At 53.7% G+C, this 20,172-nt stretch overlaps 1 protein-coding gene across 4 annotated transcripts in view; it reads right to left on the bottom strand.

Moving 5' to 3' along the window:
- Nucleotides 1-1,672: 1,672 nt before the first annotated feature.
- The window catches only part of UNC13A (unc-13 homolog A), a 59,138-nt gene continuing 40,638 nt past the window's right edge, over nucleotides 1,673-20,172 (bottom strand). For 2 of the 4 annotated variants that reach the window (XM_074337926.1, XM_074337927.1), the window contains exons 32-42: nucleotides 19,858-19,946; nucleotides 19,249-19,401; nucleotides 18,002-18,125; nucleotides 15,477-15,515; nucleotides 14,287-14,316; nucleotides 12,864-12,920; nucleotides 12,412-12,492; nucleotides 11,372-11,519; nucleotides 7,467-7,559; nucleotides 6,601-6,760; nucleotides 1,673-4,963 (exon numbers count right to left, since the gene is read on the bottom strand). In XM_074337926.1, the coding sequence (XP_074194027.1) occupies nucleotides 4,663-4,963; nucleotides 6,601-6,760; nucleotides 7,467-7,559; nucleotides 11,372-11,519; nucleotides 12,412-12,492; nucleotides 12,864-12,920; nucleotides 14,287-14,316; nucleotides 15,477-15,515; nucleotides 18,002-18,125; nucleotides 19,249-19,401; nucleotides 19,858-19,946 (1,275 nt within the window). In that variant the 3' untranslated portion in view covers nucleotides 1,673-4,662. Of the gene's footprint in view, nucleotides 4,964-6,600; nucleotides 6,761-7,466; nucleotides 7,560-10,258; nucleotides 10,316-11,371; nucleotides 11,520-12,411; nucleotides 12,493-12,863; nucleotides 12,921-14,286; nucleotides 14,317-15,476; nucleotides 15,516-18,001; nucleotides 18,126-19,248; nucleotides 19,402-19,857; nucleotides 19,947-20,172 lie in introns of all 4 variants that reach the window. The other 2 variants (XM_074337925.1, XM_074337928.1) reach the window with 2 other exon arrangements.

The following is a 20,172-nucleotide window of genomic DNA, read 5'->3' as shown; positions in this document are numbered from 1 at the left end:
TCAACGGAAAGTTGAGTTGCTTCCATGTTTTAGCTTTTGTGGCCAATGCTGCTATGAACATGGGTGTACAAACATCTCTTTGAGACTCTGCTTTCAATTCTTATAGATACACATACCCAGAAGTAGAATTGCTGGGTCACATGGTAATTCTATTTTTAATTTTTTGAGGAACCTCCATATTGTTTTCCCTAGCAGCGGCACCATTTTACATTCCCACTGACAGTGCACAAGGGTTCCAATTTCTCTACATCCTTGCTAACCTAGCTATCCTGATGGGTGTGAGGTGGAATCCTGTTTTTAAATCCTTAGTTTAATGCTTATTTTTGAAAATTATTAATCATACTTATGTATCCTTAAACTATATCTCTGTGTGGGTGTCTTGTGGGTGTAAATATGTATAGCTAGTTTTTGAGCTTTATAAATGTGGTGTCATGTTCTCTGACGCCTTCTGGTACTTACTTTTTTTCACTCAATATCATACTTCTAAGATTCATTCATGTCATTAGTCAGAGAAGACCCTCACTCTTAGAGACTAGGAAGTACACCTGTCCCTGGTCCATAAGTGCAGTCAACTCGGAGGCTCAGTGGATCAGAGCAAGATGGTTTATTTCTCGCAGCACGACAAACAGCATGAGCCTCAGTCTTCAAGCCCCATGGGTGACATGATGGACCCCCACATACTGAAGGACACAGGGCCAAGGGCTAAGCCTGTTTTGTAGCAAAAAGAAAACAAGCCCGCCCCCCTCTGTCAGGGAGTGAGCAGTTATGCAGGAGTCACGCTGCACAGCCCACGTGTCTAACTATGGAAACTGCTAGGTCTCGGGGAAAAGAGGTCTGCAGTCTGGCACAGTCACCAAGAATGTGCAGGGACACCCAGGGCCCCTGGCAGGCTGCCTCTTCTGATATCATGCCCACAGCTGTGGTTCATCCCTTTCCCAGCTGTATCATATTCCCGTGGGAAAGTACCAGGACATTGAGGCTTCCAGTCTTTTTGCCCACATGCAAGTCTTGAGGGTGGAATTGCTGTGTTATGGGTAAGCTCTGTGGCGTAGCCACTGTTTGTTTCACTGTTAGCCCTTTTGGGTTTTATTTGCAGCTGAAAGCATTCATTGAACCCACTCCCAATAGTAGATCCCACGGCCCCAGCTCTGGCCACTTAAATGCAGACACAGCCCCAGATCTTAGGAGGGGAGTCCCTGAATTTACCAAGGAAACCCTGAGCTGAGTGATATTCCATTTCTGCTCTCTGCTGTGATGGGGGCCCAAAACAGAAATTAAATTCAGCTGTAGAAAAATGAATTTTTCATCTTTGCATCTCTGAGTTTATGACATAAAATTCTCACCTGTTATATCAAAACAAAACCAAAAAATCCCAGAAAACATGGGGCTGTGGGTTGAATTTGGGGAGTGTGTCCCTGGCATTTGTGTCCTAACTTGTTTGAGCTAAAAGTAACAGCTGCCCGATGTCCTGGATTCAAATTCTGACTCCATCCTTTCTACCAAATCTCACCTCTTTGGGACTCAGTTTTCCTGCTCTGTGAAATGGGGCAATGTTAGTTGTGGATGAGTTGGTTCATGGACAGGAAGTGTGTTCAACAGTGTCTGCACATAAAGGTGCTGTGTGTTTTTGTTAATGGGAATGCAAGGCCACCACCATGCGTCTGAGACCATGTGCTTTTTCTTATTTTAATGTGTTAATAAAATATTTTTACAGAGACCAAAAAGTCAGAATAGTGCAAAACATCTCAACACCATGCATTCATGACCACTTCTTGTTAGTTTTAAACATTTGTTCCAAGTCACATATTTACAGAGAAATGGGGGCATCTGTGTAGATGCTGGGCCGATGGGATGGAATTAAAAGTGTTTTGATTTCACATTTGCAATCACATGCTAAGAGAAAGAGTGTGGAGGAAGAACCTCTCTGGACTGTGTGGCGGGGATTGGTGTCTGAGGGGGCGTGGGCCAGGGGTGCGGTCTGAGCCCCCTGGCTGTTTGGCTGGAGATGCACAGGTAACTCTCCGCCTGTGACCTGTGCCTCGAAAGAGCCACCATGGCTGGACGGTGGCAGGGGGATGGGGAGGGGGGTCTTACTTGACACCGTCAACTTGATTTCTCTCTTTAAAAAAATAAAAGGCAAAGAGAAAAGCAACACGTGTCAGCGAAGACGACTTTGGTCCTTGACAGTTCTTAAGAAAGGATGTTCAGGGGACAGATGGAGTGGTGATACGAACCAAGTCCCCAGCGAGCTCCCCTCCCTCTGCACCCAGGCAGCAGAGTTTGGGGAGACTCCGGGCTGTCCCTGCTCTGCCCTGCCCCTCAGTGTCCCCATCTGCAAGATGGACAGCGCAGGGGGTGCGGGCTCAGGGACAGGAAGGTCTCTGAGGTCCCAAGGATTTCTAGTTAGGTGTTAAGTTTTTTTGCATCTCTGATGGGGGCACGGTGAGGTTTCAGACTGGCGCCGAAGTCAGAGGGTTTGGGTGGGTGTGGCCGCGTACCTCATTTTAGGTGAATCCTTCTAGGTTGGACTGGTGAGAGCCAGAACAGTGAGTCTCTCTTCTTTCCACGTCTTCAATTTTGCTTTTTGTCCCATCTCTGAATCTCCCCATCTCTGAGTCTCTCCATCTGAAGGACTCTCTCTTGTCTAATGGGGTGTGATCTCATTCTCCCAATTTCTTACCTTCTCCCTCCTTGTCTCTTGCCCTTATTCTTTGTCCCTCTTGCGGAGGGGACTGGCTCTGCCCGATACCCCTCAGTGTCACACCCCTCTACCTCATCAGGGGTCACCTTACTGCATCCTTTTCCTGACCCATGGAATCTGGGGCCAGATCCTGGTATGAAGTGAAGTCCAAGGCAACCCAGAGACCCCACCAGGGCTTAGAACCCCAGGCACCCAGAGATGTGACCCAAGGTTGGGCACTGTGTCCACTTGCTGGGTGCCCTTGGGGAAAGCCTTGCTCCTCTCTGAGGCTAGTTGTTCCAATATAGGAACTTCCTGATTTCAAACCCTTCCAACCACCTGGATTCTTCTCCTGTATCCTCCAAGTCTCCTCGTCCTCTCTTCACTGTGTGTCCTGTGACTCAGCCTTTAGCTGAGATATTCTTTAGCTCGACTATCTCCTGTGTGCCCAGCTCTGTGTGGGAGGGAAAGGTGGACAGGGACAGTCATGGACAGACACACGTGGCTACCTGGGCATACACAGATGCCAGAGACATAATTCAACTAGGCATACCCTTTGCCATCAACTTGTGCCCAGCCTTTGCTGGTGAACCTGAGGCTCAAGAGAACTCAGACACAAGTCTGGGGAAAACAAAGCCTATGACAGACACTCCCAGTTCCACGGCTTCAGGGACAGAAGGTGGGGAGGTCCTGAGGGGGGTGAGGATTTTCTACAGGATGGGATATTTGTGGTGAGTTTTGAGGGATGAGTAGGAGTTCTCTGGGAAAATAAGAGGGAGGAAATTTCCAGAACACACATCTGGGCCAGTGCTGGGGAACCCTACATACACACACACACACACACACACACACACACACACACCCTAGCATTTCTGCTCTTTCTTCTTTCTTGCCTGGAGAATTCTGGGAGAAGAAGGTGTTGAGGGGACCTGGGTCCAGGGAACTCCAAATCCTCTTTTGGCAAGTCAAGAGTTTTCAGGGTATCGCCCCTGGGGTCCCAGAGGAAAGGGCTTTTCTTGGCAGCCTGAGGTGGGAGGGGTCAGTGGGGGCCTTGTCCCAGGACCCCCATCCCTTGTAAGGGTTGGGGAAGGTCCCCTGAAGGGGGTTAGCAGCAATGGGGAGCTGTTTCAGGTCATCAGATTTCAGCCCACCCTTGGATGGGGCATACAGGCCAAAGGGAGTGGGGAGAGGGCATGGCACTGGGACCCTCAGCAACTCTCTGGGCCTGTTTTGCCATCTATCAAATGGGTGGATTGAACTCTATGAGGACTGAGCATGTGGGGAGTAAAGAGGAGAAAAAAAACCCTTAGGGAAATGCGGGTGCCCCAGAGCCGTTCCCTCGGCTCCCAGGGTTTGGGCGCCCAAGGGCGCATGTGCTTTTGAAATCCCATCCTCCCCTCCTCTCCCCGTTTATTTTTTGCACAAACATCAAAATGGACACCGGTCCACCCGGGGTCCTCCAACTACCAGCCTAGTCCCTCCAACCCCTAGACCATCTCAGGGGTCGCTCCAGGAAGCCCTGCCCCTTGCCTAGGGCCCGCCCGCTCCTCAGGGAGCTGGGAGTTCCATAGTTGGTAATGGGTCTTGGGCCCCAGGGGTTGGAGACCCGTCTTATGGCTTTTCCAGGGGACAGGAGGTGGGGCCTCCCGGAACAAGAGGCACAGGACCTGGCCCCCACCATAACGGGTGGGGTTTTTACTATCCTAGCTCGACCGGTCCCCTAGGCGCTGCGGGTGTTGCCTCAAGGAGGGGATGTGGCTTCTCCCCGTCTCTCGCCCTAGGGCGCGGCCTCCCGAGGGGGCGGTGCGTCGTCCATTCACAATTCCCCAGAGCAGGAAGGTAAGTCACTGGCGAATGCGCAGACGGTCCTTAGTGCAGAGCCGGGAGACTCACCCTCAGGCAGGTCTCCGCGCGCAGGCGCCGCCCCTCCTCGCCCCGCGCGCTCTACATTGGCGCAGTGCTGCCCGCCCGCGCGCCCCGCACTAGGGCGCAGGCGCGGCACCGCCCTCTTCGGCGGAGCGCGTGTCCGATTTGAGCTTCACGAACTCCTTGGCCACTTCGTCATTGCTGCGCTGCGACAAGATGCGCAGCACCGTGAGGCCCGTGTCGTCCATGTGGATGCGGCGGCCGAGGGGCAGCCAACAGGCGGCAGTCCCGCGCTGGGCCAGTTCGCGCAGCTGCAGCACAGCCAGCCCCACCGTGCGGTCCTCGCGCGCGAAGCAGTAGTCCTTGACGCACACCTGCAGCTCATAGCACTCGGGGCCCGCGTCAGCGCTCAGCGTGCTGTGGAGGGGTGGGGCGTCACGGAAGGGCCTGCCCCACGCCTGGCCCCTCCCACCCGCCAGCCACGCCCAAATGGGTGGCCACACCCCTGCTAGGCCATGCCCACGCTTGATCCTCCCATTTTCATAACCTCCCACTCTAGGCGGACCACCCCCTGCCCAAGGTGTCTAGCCCTACACCCCCGCGCTGAGCCACAGCCACACAAGCTGACACCCGCCCGCGCCCCCCCCAAGTAATGTCTCTGTCATGTCTCTCCTCCCTTCTATCCCCCACCCAATGACGCCCCCACCAGCCTGGCCAAACCATGTCCTTACTCAAAGTGACCCTTCCCCCAGAGTCCCCTGGCTAGACCATTCTCCCACCACTCCGTTACATCCGTGTTCACACTCATAGGCTGAGCTGCTGCCCTCACCACCCTGCGGACTTAGCTATGGTACCCAGAAGCCCCATAACCAGGCTCCCATCTGAAGTTCTTCCCTTGACATGGCTCCTCCCCCATGCTCCCTAGCACACCCCTCTTATCCCTAAGATGCCCTCTCAACATGGCCCCGCTCTGATGTCTCACCACGAATGAACCCCACTCCAGCATGCCTTCACCCCCAGGCTATGTGCCCAGTGAAGCTAGGCTCCTGCCCCCAGGGTGACCTGTCCTGATGCTGCCTGCTGGCTGATCAAGAGTCCCTTCTTTTGGTTGTGCCCACACCACTCCTTCACATCCTCCTCCCAGGCTGTACTCCTAGCCCTCAAATACTCCAGCCCACCCCAGGAGCCATCTGTCCCCCACTAAGCCATGCTCCTGCTCCCAAGCATTATGTCAGGTGACCTACCATTCCAGAGTCCTCTGACCAAGAGCCCTCTCCTAACACTACTGACCAGGCTCTTGTCCCTCAAAGCCCCCCAGTTCTCTCCAGCTCTGATGCCCTCTGTACTTCTGTCCCCTAAGAACAGCTCCCAACGTTACCCTGCCCCAGTGAAGTTCACACCTCACCCAAAGATCCACCACATGACTCCACTCCTATCCTTTTGTACACTCTCACCAGACTTACTGATGCCCCTCAGGGTCTGTCCCCTCTAAATGCCTGATCCCTTGACCAAGCTCACTCCTGCCCACCAGGAAGTCCAACGAGATGTGACCCCACCCCCACCCCATGACATGCACTTCCAGAACCAAGCCGCACTCCTCTCCTGTCCCCCAGAGCAAACTCCTCCAGAGGACCTGCCTCAACAGACCTGACCAGGATCACTGCTGACTCATGAGTCCCCACCCCCATGCCTCCTCCCCATCATGACCACCCATGCCGGTAACCACCAGTCTCCAGCCCTAGAAATGGCCCCGCCCAACACACTGCTTCTGCCCAGACTTCCCCTCCAGTTCGCAAGACCTCATCATGATATTATATCACACTCGTTTCTCCCCAAGACATGACTGCCCCCGAAGGTAGTCAACTCCATCCCAGTGTCCCCTCACTGATGTCACTCCTGCACTAAGGTGGCACCCTTCCCAGCATCCCCACCTAGGATGTGACCCTTCCCATTCCTGTGCCTAGGTACCACTGGCCCATCAGACCTCCCTACTAACTAGTGGGCCCTGAGGTTAACCCAGCAGATGTCCCATCCCCAGAGCACCCCGAACTCACAACTGGAAGCTCTCATTGTACTTGGGGGCCCAGCTGTTGTTCTTGGATTTGGTCGCAAACTTGCGTTTCTTGTCGCTGAGATGGGGCCCGATGATGTTTACCTCAATGAATGGCCGGAAAATGCCAGAAGTCTGCCACTTGAGGTCATTGGCAGCCACCACTAGTGGGGGAAGCGGAGGGGAAGATTGGTCAGCATCCCTCAGTATGCAGCTGTGGTTTTCAAAACCTGTCTTGAAAGACTACATTTCTCAGCATGCCCAATGTGACTAATGAGACCAATGGAGCTATGTGACCAACAAGATGTGAGAGAAAGTAATATGTACAACTTCTGGGGAGAAAGCCCTAAATTTTCTCTTTCCCCTAGCTGCAGGCTGGGGTGCTGGTGGGGGCTGAGTTCTTTGGGACCCTGTAGAGGACGAAAACACGTTATGGATGAAAGTGTAACAAATGATGGTAGGGGCCTGGATCCCCAACACTGTGAAGCCTCCACAAAAGCTCTGGACAGGTTGTCCTTGGAATGACCTCAGAGAAAAATGCATTCTATCTTGTTTAAGCCACTGTTATTCTAGGCCTTCGCTAAAACAGCCCAATCTGTGTTCTAATTAACAAAATAAAAGCCGACAAAAGGAAAGCAGAGCTGAGAGATGGAGAAAGTGGAACTGAGTCCTGTAACACTGTTTGCACCCATGGATCCAGCCATGTGTGAAGGTGGTTTACTTCTGGAATTTTCAGTTTTGTGAAAACTTTTTTTTGTTTGTTTTAATGAAAAAAGTTTTTCTTGCTTAAGTCAGTTTGAGTTTGGTTTCTGTCTTAGAACCTAGTGCATCCTGGCTATGGCACTCTCCCTCCCTCCTCAGGCTGCTCACCTTTCACTGTGACCTTGTGTTCCCCAGTTCCTGGATGAGTGAAGAGCTCAACGTGGACAGAGACTTCACCCACAGGGTCTTCCACACCAGAGCCTGGGCAGGCAGGAGAGGATGCTTGGCGTCAGCTCCATTCTTTCCCACCCACCAGAAAGGACCTGGACCACCTCTCACCCACCATGTGCTGGCGACACCAGGTCAACAGCCCTGACAGGGTGGTACTGAGAGTTGGCTGGCATAGTAGGTACTCTTGAGGAAGCCAAGAATCCAGGGTTCTAGCCTTTCACTGCCTTGCTGTGAGATCTTGGGCAGACCTCTTAACTTCTCTGAGCCTAATGCGTCTGCCCTCCATTTTTCTCTTTCGACTGACCGCCATGTTGTCAAAACTCAGTCTTCATCTTACAAGCCACCTTGGCAGCATCTGACACTGTGGCTTCCTGTGCCTCAGTTTCTCCTCTTGGCTGAAACACCACCACACTCTCCAGGTTCTCATCCTACACACTAGTCACTCCTCACCCTCTTTTATCACTTCCTCCTCCTCTGTCAATCCTCCAACTGTTGGGGGAACCCTGCACCTCACTGTCTGACACTTTTCGTTGTTTTCACTTCCTCCATAAATACTGGTACATTAGAAGATCCTGTCAGCTCTACCTTCAAAGTACATCCAGAATCTCACCCACCTCCTTGGCCTCCCTCCTGACCCAGCCCCCATCATCATACTCATGGACTATTGCAGTCACCTTCTCCCGCTCTCCCTGAATCTTCCTCTCATCTCCTGTCAATACACCAGCCAGAGAAGTCCTATTCAGTCAGATCACATCCCTCCTCTGCTCAAAACCCTCCCATCTCACTCTGAAATAATCAGAGTCCTTTTTGTAACCTGCAATGTCCCTCATAATATGTCTCACTATTACCTCTCCTGCCTCACCTCCCTCCACTCTCATCCTTGCTAACTCTACTTTAGCCCCACGAGCTTCCTCTTTTATTTTCCCTGCCCCCACACCATTCCTTTTCTAATAGACATTCTCAAGTTTCCATTGAGAAATGCCTCTACCTTCACCTCAGACCTTGTGGCTCCATCCCACATTCAGGTATGGCTAAATGAACCATGGCAGACCAACCAGAGCATTCCCTGCCCATGGCTGCAGTGACTGGCTCAGGGATGGTCATGTGACTCAAGCTGGGCCTATAAGAGTTGGCCCTGGGATTTTGGCTATAACTGTTAGGAAAGAGTGCTCTCTGGTGCTAAGCTAGCAAGGCTGTCTCTGCCCAATGAGGGGAGAGTACACCTCATAGAGGTCTCAGTAGAGACCAATGAACAGTAGCATTGTTGGAGACTCTGGATCCAGCTATTCCTGATGCCAAGTCAACCCCTCATCTGTTAGTTCCAGAACAAACAAATTCCCTTCTCTGCTTGAGTCAGGGTGAAGTATGCTTCTGTTTCTGGCCACCACTAGCAACCTGATTGTTTGGTTCTGATGGGATCATTGAAGGGCAGCTTAAAAGCTTCTGTCCCCATCCCTCCCTCTGTGACTTTGGGAAGGGCATCCTGTGGGAGCCTGAGGACCTGTGACCGCCAGCACACCCACCAGGCCCCTCCCCAGCCCCCCAGGAAGCTCCCCACGCCTGGAGCACCCCATGCAAGGGGGGGGTAGGAACAGGGGGAAAGTGGGGGGTGAGAGTGGGAAAGGAGAACTCAGTTCAAGGTTGATCTGGGTCACTTGCCCCAGGTGGGAAGTGACTGAGGCTCAGGGGGCAGAGGGGCCTGGAGACCCCCAGCACCCCAGTACTGGGGCGTGCACCCCCCATGTTCACTGCCACCCCAGGCCACCTTCTTTGACATTTCAGGCTCCCACCCCCCCTTACCCCCCACCAGTCACATGCTCAGCCTCACCTCCCCCCCATCATCCCAGGCTGATGCTTTATTGCAAGCTCAATCAGGGCCAGACTGAGGGTACCAGGGGGAAGCCGGACAGTAGTGGGTGGGTGAGGGGTCAGACCAAGGCCAAAGCTAGTAAGAAGGGGGAGGGGGCAGTGCTGGACACCCCCATCCCGTGGTTTGCTGGCTCCAAGGGGAAGGGTCTTTCCTGGGCTTCTCTGTGCTCTCCCAACCTCACCCTCATCCCCCATCCACCTCCCCAAGTACCGGGCCCCCCTGCAGGGGAAGGTTCCTGGGGTAAGTGGCTTCTCCTTTGAGACTCAACATCTTCATTTATGGACTAATGGACCTCCCCCCACCTTGTGTGGCGACTGAGAGGAATCTTTGCAAGAATCCCTGAGAAGTGCTTGGCACAAGGGCTGGCTCAGAGTTAGACCCTGAAAAAAAGTTTTCTATCCGCAGAAAAGCGATATCAAATATAACAGTAACAATTGCTACAAGCTATTAAATGCCAGGGACTGCTCTAAATTTAATTCATCAAATCCTAAGAAGAATGCTATGAATTAGGGTCCTTGACTGCCCTCATTTTAGAGATGAGAAAACTGAGGCTCAGGGCGAGGGATGTTTGCCCTAGGTACCCTGCTGCTGAGTGGCAGAGCTGGGATCTGAGCCCACCCGAGATCCAGCTGAAGAGATGCACTTAGGGAGAAACAGATGCCACTCTAATCGCTTCTCCTTCCCCACGTGGAACCAGCAAGCCGTCCTTCCCCCTCATCCACCTTGGCCCCCGCAGCGGGCCTGGCCTGGACGGGGCCCGGCAGGCCGTGGAGGCAGAAGGACGGGCCTTTTACTAGCCGGGGCCAGGAGGGGCGCAGGCACCGGGCATCGGGCGCGGGCGGGCGGCGGAGGCACGTACCCTTCTCAGGATAAATGTCTTCACTAAGGGTAAACCTAGTCCCTTTTCCACCATGGACTAATCGCGGGGGAGGGGGGAGAGAGGAAGGAAGGGAGGGGGACAGAGACGAGCAATCGAGGGGTGAGGATGGAGGGCGAGTGTGCGTGGGGGGAGCGAGGGAGGCGCGGAGGGGGCGGCGAGTGAGAGGGAGGAGAGACAAGAGAGAGAGAAACATCAGCTGCAGACGGACAGACAGACAGCCTCCCACTCCGGGGGACACCAGGGACACCACAAACAGCAGTGTGGACTGGGCAAAAAGCTGAGGGCCCTGGGCTGACTGGGGTGGTGAAGAGGGGACCCCTTGTAGCCGCAGGGTTTGGCGCCCCTCATTCCAGCCTCCCCTCCACTGCCGGAACTCAGCGGCCAAACTTCTCTCCCTTATCTGCACTCTTGGGCCAATTTGAAAAAGGGGAGGCCCTAGAGAGGGGAACTAGGACCCTGGAGTCCTGCCCCCCAGCCCCAGCTGCTGTGTGTGGAGCTCAGAGAGGGAGAGGAACAGGAGTCAGAGGCAAGAGAAGAAAGAGAATTTGAGAAGTGGGAACTTCCTCTCTGTCCACCCACTCCAGATCGGGGTCCCTCCCATCTCTGCAGTCAATCATTCCTTAGCCACAGATATTACGGAGGTCCCTCCCCAGGGGCCTTCAACCCTTCCTCCAGAGGTCCCTCCCCTGGAGCTGCCAATCACTCATTGGCCGCATTACGTAAGAGGTCCCACCCATGCCAGAGCTGTCTATCACTCCCTGGACCCATGACGTCAGGACCCCCAGGATCTGTCAATCATCTTGGTCCTTGACGTCAAAGAGGTCCCTCCCCAGAGTTTTCAATCACCTCCTGGCCCTATGATGTCACAGATTATCCCAGGAGATGTCAGTCACCTCCTGGCCCGATGACGTCAGAGGTCTCGGCCCCACAAGCTGTCGATTACTCATTGGCCCGTGACATCAAGGCGTTCACGAGCGCCAAGGAGCTATCAATTCTCCTGTGACATCACAGAGGAGATGAGCCAATGGCTGCTCCGGACGGGGTTGCCCCTGAGGGCGGGAGTTCTCGACAAGCTAGCCTGTGGTCCCTTACCCTGGGCCGCCTGGGTCTGCACGAAGGTCTTGATGAGCAGGTCTGTGGCCTGCGTATAGAGGGACAGGGCATAGCGCAGGGACTGTAGGTCCGGACTCTTCTCCAAGAAGGTCTTCTTGAGGCCCACACCGCCAGCATGGAAGTATTGCTGTGGGCACAGGGTGGGGGAAGTGAGGCCATCTCCCCTCCCGGCCCATCCTGGCGCCTCCCTGTCTCCCAACCCTCGGCTCTTCGCTGTGATGCACCAGATGACCTGGGAATCCCCAAAACACCCAAGATGGGTGCTGCTACTCCCCCATCTCGACTTCTGCCCCAAACCACCCATGGGCGCCCAGTGTTCTCAGAATAACACTCATGCCTCCAGCCCCTACCTAGACCCTTAGCAGCTCTAATCCTGCAACCTCCCTGCCTTCTCTCCAACTGTCTTCCCTAGAACATGCTTGCCTCAGGGTCTTTGCACTTACCACTACTATGCTCACTGGTATTTAGGCCGTCCGCGCCCCCCTACCCATCTCTACCCTGGCTCCTTTTCTTTCTTTGATTATGATTTCAAGGAGCTTTCCTTGACCACCCCTCTTTAATATGTTGCCAATTCCATTTCAACAAAACGTTTTTTTCAGAGTAGTTTTCATGCTTTTCATTTCATGGAGACCACAGCCCTTTTCATGCCTTCATATTCTCGCATGAGTTGGTCTCCTGCCTAGAATGCTCTTTTTCCTTTACCTTGTGAACTCCTATGCATTCCTCAAAACCCACTTCCCACATGCCTTCTTCCAAGAAAGTCTTCAGGGCTCCCTCCAATGGGCTTCCCCAGCTCCCAACCTTCCCTCTACCGCACCCTGACCCCACAGGGCTGGGGATGTCTGTGTCCAGCTATCCTCCTGCCCCAGCCTGGGACTCCTCAGGGCCCTGCCAGAAGGGTCATTAGGAAGTGTTTATCAATTGAATGAATTAAGGTGGATTTGAGCCTAGGTCCACGTCCACACCAGCCATACCTTCTGCCTGCCCCACCTGGGATGGGCCGGGGTGGTGCCTCTCACCTTAATGGTATCCAAGGCAAGTTCAACGACTGCACACTGCTTCGGGGTCAAGCTCTTGGCTTCCTCTCGTACCATGTGGTCCTGGAGATGGAGAGAGAGGCCAGGTGGGCATTAGGGATCTGCCTGTCTCTGGGATTCATCCTTGTACAACTTTGAGGAGTTGCATAGTGGGTCTGTCTTTTCATTATTGTGTCACTAGTGCCCAGCATATGACTGGCACACAGCAGGTGCTCAATAAATATTTGTTGAATAAGTGACTTGTACACTTGATCAAGCTGTATCTGAAGCTGAACCATGCACATCTTTTCAACACATCAGAGCAAATAACTTGTGCTTAAGCCAGTCTGAGTAGGGTTTCTGTTCCTTGAACCTGCAAAGCATATCACCATTCTGGGATCTCTCCCCCAGGGACCCTCCCCACTCTGATCTCCTTCCCCCACCCCTGGCCTCACCTTGAGTTTAGACAGCTGACCCAGCTCCTTGGCAGCATTGAAGATCATCTGGGTGCCCTGCAGGTAACAACAGACACAGCCGGGGTCAGGGTGCAGGCCTCCTCCAAACCCGTCCCCAAACCCCTGCTGACTCCCTAGCCCTGGACATCTTCTTGGTTCTTGTCCAAAGGCTCTGGGCAGGGCAATGGTGATGTCCTGGGGACAGAGTTCTGGAGCTCTGGAGGAGTGCTGAGGAGGAGGTGGTGACTTTGTCCCTTGAAATCCTAGTCCCGTGGGGATGCTACCCACCCTCCCACCTCCACCATGACCCCAGGTTTTTGGGACGGAGAAAAGAGACAGACAGTGGGCTGCAGGGGCAGTGGGTGGGGGAGGCCCATATAGTGTTTGTGGGTATGGGTGGGGCATGCCAGCCCAAAGTCAGGGAGACTTGAGAAAACCATGAAATAAACTCTGGTGAAAAACCCTACCCACTGTGGGACAATTCGCTCTGCGGTATGAGTTACCCAGTAATCTGGGGGGACTGTTAGTCTGACCTTTTAAAGGAAGAATCCTCCCCAATAACACACACCTCAGTACCCATCCCCACCTGCCCCAAACAGACACCAGCAAGATGGCATCCAATGAGTTGAGTGGGCCTGGGTTCAAATCCCAGCTCTGCTGTGTGGCCCTGGGCAAGTCATTTAACCTCTCTGAGCCTCGGTTTTACCATCTAGATGGGAGAAATCATACCCACTTTGTGGTTTAGCAGGGACCAAGTGTGTCTTTGTTCAATGTTTACTGTCATTTGTACTTGGTCTCAAGGTCACAGGCAATGCTGGGAGAGATAGGGTCCCAGCCTGGAAGTTGTGTGTCCTGCCTCCTCTACCACTGTGCTGGGTCTGTCCCAGCCCCTTTCTGGACCTGTTCCCTACCTGGCTAACAAGGGCACCCACTTAGGGGATGGGGTGGGCCTGAGTATCAGTGAGATAAGGAATCCTGCATCATTGGGTCATGGCGTGGTCCATGGGTCCTTGGTGGACTGGGCAGGGAGGGGGCCATTTACAGCTGGGAGATTTAGAATTACATGGACCATCTATCAGCTGGTCTGTGGGAATTGGTCACCCTGCCACTACTAGAGTTATCATCATCCTGGCTGTCCCTACTCTTCTTATTCCTGGTCTACCATTTTCCTGACGCTGTCACAAAGCGCAGTTACTCAGGAACCCAGCTGTGTGGGCCTCAGTTTCCCCTGCCACCCTCTCCTCCCACCTGCTGCCCCCCACCCACCACCCCTCAGGAGCAAGCCAGACAGACAGAGGAAGAAGAGACCAACAGACAGGTTCACAGAACGCCCCCAACGGCACAGACCACAGGGGTGGAAGGAGGCACAGGGTGGGATGAGGGGTGAGGGAGAGCCAGACAGACAGTGAAAGGCTGGTCTTACATCTGAGTGGCTTGGCAGTTTCGCCCTGCCCTGTGAAGAGAATCAGGCGGAGGTCAGCGTTCAGATACAGACTGGGAGGATACTCCGTGGGACTCCCCTGCCCCATCAAAGCACAGTCCCACCCCCCAGCCCATGAGCTCCCTCCCAGGTGCTGGGTTTAAGGCTGAGACCCCTCCCCAGCTAGGCACTTTCCCTTGTCCCCTCGTGGGGGCTTGGGGCCAGGTTCCCAGACTGCCATGCGAGGAGCCTAGAAACAGCCTATTACATGGGGACAGGTACCCAATTCCACAGTCAGCCTGCCCCAGGATGGGATGCCTTGGGGAGGAGGAGAGAAGAGACAGAACTCAGGGTCTCTTGTCCCCCAACTTCCAAGACCTTACCCTGGCAGGTCTGACTCTAAAAGAAACATGCTCATAGGTTTCACAAGTTCACTCAACATACAGACACACACCTGGGCACAGCTATGAGTGTGCAGAAAGTTGATGCACATTCACACCCAGGCTGACATACAAAGACACACACACATACGCAGAACTCACATCGTAAAATACACAGGTGCATTCCTAAACACTTTCACATGTGTGCACAATCACACACATAAACCCACACACTCTCGCCCCCACACAGATGCACATACATCTGTAGGTGTCTGGCACATTGAATGTGCCCCCAAGAGGCTGGATGAGTGAGTAGAGAAGTCCTACAACCCGTGTTCGTGAAGTGGAGACCCTACTTGTGTACACACAGGTTCAATAGCTTTTGCACAAGTGCACAGCAAGGGCAACTGTTCATGTGTTGCTACAGCTCCCATCTCTTTACAACAAACAACCATTAGAACAAAAGAAACCTACAAAAAGAATAACACACATCTCAATCCAGGGCAACGGTGTGTCTGGGCTCCTCTCAAAGCCATAGAGTTTCAGCTGAGTCCATGGCTGGGAGAAGCCCTTTGGGTGTTGCTGGGAAAGGGCGGGAGCTCTATGTGCACACATTAGGTCACACGTGCACATAAACTGCAAGCCGTGTCCCTGGAGAATCATCCGCCTCTGAATTCTGGTTTTGCGGGACTTGGTTAGGATGCCCACCTCCTACCCGTGACCAGCTGGGGGAGCTGACCTTCCTGCCCGAGTACACAGACGCCCACATGCACACACACACCCAAACCTCAGCACCGACAAGGCCCTCATTACCTTTTCTAATCCCTTGCCATGTTTTCTCAAGAGGGTGCCCTGCAGAGACAACGTCACAGGGTGATCAAACTGGCCAGCAGTGTGAGGTGGAAACCCAGGGTGATCACACATGTACTCACGGGGCCAGGGCGTAAGGGGCATCTGCCCTGCACAGGGGCCTGTGACTGGGTTGTAAAGGGGAATGTATGTGTGCCTTAATGACCGACTCTTAAAACATGTGAGGGAATCAGAGAACCAGTAAGGAGAAGAGAAAAGGAGAAGGGGAAATACAGAGCTAGAGAGAAAGGAGAGAAGTTGCTGCCAAAATATAATCCATTTACATTTATTGTATATAGGAGGTTCTTGGTTCTTGGGAAAGCAAATGGGCTCCATATTCAGACAGACCTGAATCTGAATCCTGACTCTGGCATCTATTTACTACGTGGACTTGAGCAAGTGACTCCTCTCTGAGTCTCAGTTTTCCTCATCTGCAAAATGAGAATAATGATAACCACCTCGCTCAAAACATTGCCATGAAGGTAAGCTGAAACCACAGTTCCGAGAAGGTCTGGCATACAGGAATCATCAAGAAACATGAACTCCCTTAGCCCCTGCCCACAAATGCATTGTCTGTGGTTGGGTATGCCGCCACTGCTAGTTACAGCCAAAGATCCAGATTGCAGCTACCAAGAAGATGAGCTCTTGTAAATTCTGACAAGGTGAAATATTGTAACAGCCTTGTCTTTTCCATAAAGGGGGGCTCTGAAGTGGTTTTACTGATTTTTGCCCTGGTATGTGGCTAAATACTACCACCATCACCAATACAACAATATTAACTCTAATTTAGTGAGCACTGCCTCTGCTTGTCACAGAGATGAGCACTTTAATGCATCATCCCATCACAACAACCCTCAGACATTTTCTACAACTAACCCCTTTTTCCAGACAAAGAAACGGAGGTTCGGAGATGAAGTGATTTCCCAAGGTCACAGAGAGAGAAAAAGTGGCTGTGCTGGGATTTGACCCCAAGTCTTCCTGACACCAAAGTACCAATGCCGTCCCCCGCCTGGGTGCCTGGGTGTCTGGGATTCGTGTGTGTCTATCTGTGCAGCTGGGCAGCTGGGCAGAGGTAGGCAGGGGTGGTGGAGGGCCAGTGCTAAGCAGCTGAGTAGGGACCAGGGTGGTGAACCTAAAGGGGAGGTCAAAGGGGCCGCGCTGACTTTGAACCTCCTTCTAGCTTTGCGGAGAGACTCAGATACCCGAGCGGAGTCTAAGCATGGGAGGAAGGGTGAATCCCAACTAAAGGACAGTGGCAGATGTGAAGGTGTTGGGCTAGGGGTTTGGGAGCCTGGAGCCGCAGCCTCCATACTTATAAGGGGGCGGGGTGGTAGGCGTGGCCTCCCTCCCTCCAGGCCCCGCCCCCTCCCCATGCCCGGGCCCCAGACAGACACAGGCACATCTAGGCAGGATGTGGGACAGTGGGTGGGGGGGCCAGTGGGTGAGGAGGGGGCACTGGGTGAGGGGGTGCAGCCACGCGGTGGGCCGAGTCCACACACAGAGCGGACGGACAGACAGACGGACAGACGGGCCTCTACTTACGATCATCTGTCAGCCGTGATGGGGCGAGGTGGTGGGGAGGGGGGAATAAGTCACCATGAGTCTCCCAGGAAGGCCAGGGAGAGGGCGGAGACGGCACCCAGGGGTGGACCCGTGAACCAGCCCAGCCCAGAGGAGGCAGGGCCGGCTGCGGGAGGTCCAAGCCACCTGCACCATCGTTACCTCTTGGTGGCCCCCCACCCTCCCTCCCCAAGCCTCCCATGTCCACCCAGGAGCATCCTCCCACTCTGCTGAGCCATCATCTGGCATGCCATTGCTGCCCAGGCCACCTGATGCCTCTCCAGAGGAACCCACGCCCCCCACTCCCCTCCACAGATGTGGTACCCCCACTCCCACCCTGCAGCCTGATCCCTGGAGATCTTCTGTCTCTGGGCTGTTCCCCGAAGAGTCCCAGAGGCACAGTCCTAGTCTCTGGATGACAGCAGACCTCTGCTTGACCTCTCTGATCTTGGATGCTCTCCGCGACCTCCACCCAACAGCCATGAGCCCTTTTTGTTCTATTCGTCTTTGAAGTCCATGGTGTCTCCCTCCTTGTCACGTGATTAACCTCCCAAAGGCCTCTGATGAACCCACAGACCCCTATGACCTCTTTGACCTGTGGGTGGCCTTGCTCTCCAAGCTGACTTCCGTCTCTGTGTGATCTCTGACCTTTGGAGAACCCTACTCCACATGTGACCTCTATGTCCCTTAGACATCACCTGACTCTACTTGACCTCTCTGATCTTTGAAGAACTGAGCCTTGAACAACCTCTTTGACCCTTTGGTGACTTTTGACCTGTGTATGACCTCTCTAATCTTTGGCCTCATTGGCCCTTGGATAACCCTTGTGCCTGGATGACCTCTGAGCCCCACTACCTTTGGCACTAAGCTCTCTGGGCTCCCACAGGGGAGGTGGCCCAGGCATCCCCTTTGACCCCTTCAGGCCTCACCGTCTGGTCAGTGAGGGGTGGCAGCACGATGGTCTTCTCCATAGTGTTCATGACCAGCTTCCATAGCTCCTTCAGCACCCGCTTCAGCACGGTCTTCTCGCAGATTTTGGCAAAGAGAGTCAGGCTGTGGATAAAGGACAGGTCTGAGAGAGGGCCCAGCTGTCTCTGACCCACAGAACTGGACCCTTCCCCTCAACCTACGGGCATCCCATGGACATGCAAGAGGGCACAGAGCCTGTACAGGACCCCTGGGTGGTCTGATGGGGCTAGGATGCGTGATACACATGAAGAGCAAATGGTGGCTGGACAGCTCAGCAAGGTCAAGATGGGAATGGAGCCTCAAAGTCTGGGAGGAAGACCTGAGCCTTAGCATGAGGGCAGTGGGGAGCCATGGAGTGTTCAAGAGAGAAAGAGAAAGATAGTCTTTACTGTTCAAAAGAACAGAGTGGGATGAAGTGGATTAAGAAGGCTGCGAGGAGACCAGGGAAGGTGAGGAGGCTGGGCCATGCTCAGGAGGGAGGGGAAAGGAGTGGTAGGAAGAGGGCAGAGTTAAGTGGGGAAATAACAAAGAATTTGTGATTGAATGTATGAGGGTTGAAGGAGAGAGGGCAATCCCCCATGATCCATCCAGCAACTGATTCCCCCCCCACCAAACTATCCCTCCTCCAACTTTCTTTAATGCTCTTTCCTTCGTTCGTTCCTTCCTTCCTTCCTTTCTTTGTTTTCCCCTCCCTCTCTTTCTCCCTCCCTCCCTCACCTCTTCCCTCCCTTCCTCCTCATCTTCCTTCCTTCCATACATCCAACCATCTAACTATCCATCATCCATCCTTTCTTCCACTCTCTCTCTCCCTTCCATCTATCCTCCCATCTACACTTCTATCTATTTATCCTTATTTCCATCCATCCATCCATCCATCCATCCATCCATCCATCCATCCATCCATCCTTTCATCCATCTAGGCTTCTAAGCATCTCTCTTTTAATCTACCCATCTGTCCACCCACCCATCCCTCACGTCATCTATCCATCCAACCGCCATCCATTCACCAATACCAATATTTACTCACCAATCCCTCCGATCGCTTACCCACCCATCTTTCCATTCCCTCATGCCTCTGCCCACCCGCCCGTCCAAACCATGCAACTACCACCCAGCAAACATGCCTAGTGCTCTCCCCTGGCCAGCCCTGCTCTCTGCGGCCCACCCAGGGCCCTTCACTGGCCAGCGCCACCCAGGCCTGGCTCACTTGCTGTCCAGCAGGTCCATGATGGGCTGCAGCACGTTGTCAGCATCCTGGGCCACACTGCTGCAGGCACTGGCTGGCACATTGCCCGTGCCCTTCACCTGGCTAAGGATGTCTCCCATCTGTTTGACACACTCCTCGATGTGCGGCTGGAAGCTGGCAGAATAAAGGGGAGGAGCTCAGACCAGACTCTCCTGGTCTCTGGAAGAAGAGCCAGATTAGGCCATAACGCTGATCTGTGGACCTTGACCTTTTGTGCCCAGCATCAGTAGGACATGGCATAAAACTGAGCAAGGGGTCGGGGGGCACTGATAATAGCAGAATTGGGCACTGGCTAAGACATTTACTTGTGTTGTTCTTTTCCCCGCACAGTCCTACTCAGATACTGTTATCATCATCCCCACAGTTGAATAAACTAAGTCTCAGAGAGGTTAAGTGACTCACCCCAGGCCACACAGCTGGTAAGCAGTGAAGCCAGGATTAAAATGACTTTTGTCTAACCCCAAGCCTGATGTCTTCACCACTACATCTGCTGAGTCTCCGGATGCCCCAGGCTCAGAGATCTGGGGGTTGCCCCCTCCCCTCTGCTCCCAGCCCTGGTGATGTCCCCACCTGGTAGCAAACACCCGGCTGAGCTCATCCAAGACATTGTTGAGTTTCACCTGGAGCTCCTTTAAGATGTCACTGGCCTCAGCATCCAGCTAAGGAGGGGGAAGGGACATCAGGTCAGGTTTACAGAGCATCCACATGTCTGGGACATCTTCCCATCCAACTCAGGGAAAGGGACCCCAATGGGCTGGAGAGGAAACTGAGGCACAGGCAGTGAAGCCACTTGCTTGGGTTTGAGGGAGTAACTAAGCCGGATTTCATCAGGTGCAAGCTCTAAGGACTGCAAGGATTGGGGGGTGGTCACCCTGCCTGACCCCA

This window comes from Rhinolophus sinicus, linkage group LG07, assembly GCF_036562045.2.
Source record: "Rhinolophus sinicus isolate RSC01 linkage group LG07, ASM3656204v1, whole genome shotgun sequence".
Taxonomy (NCBI): Eukaryota; Metazoa; Chordata; class Mammalia; order Chiroptera; family Rhinolophidae; genus Rhinolophus; species Rhinolophus sinicus.
This window is presented reverse-complemented; position numbering and strand designations above follow the sequence as displayed.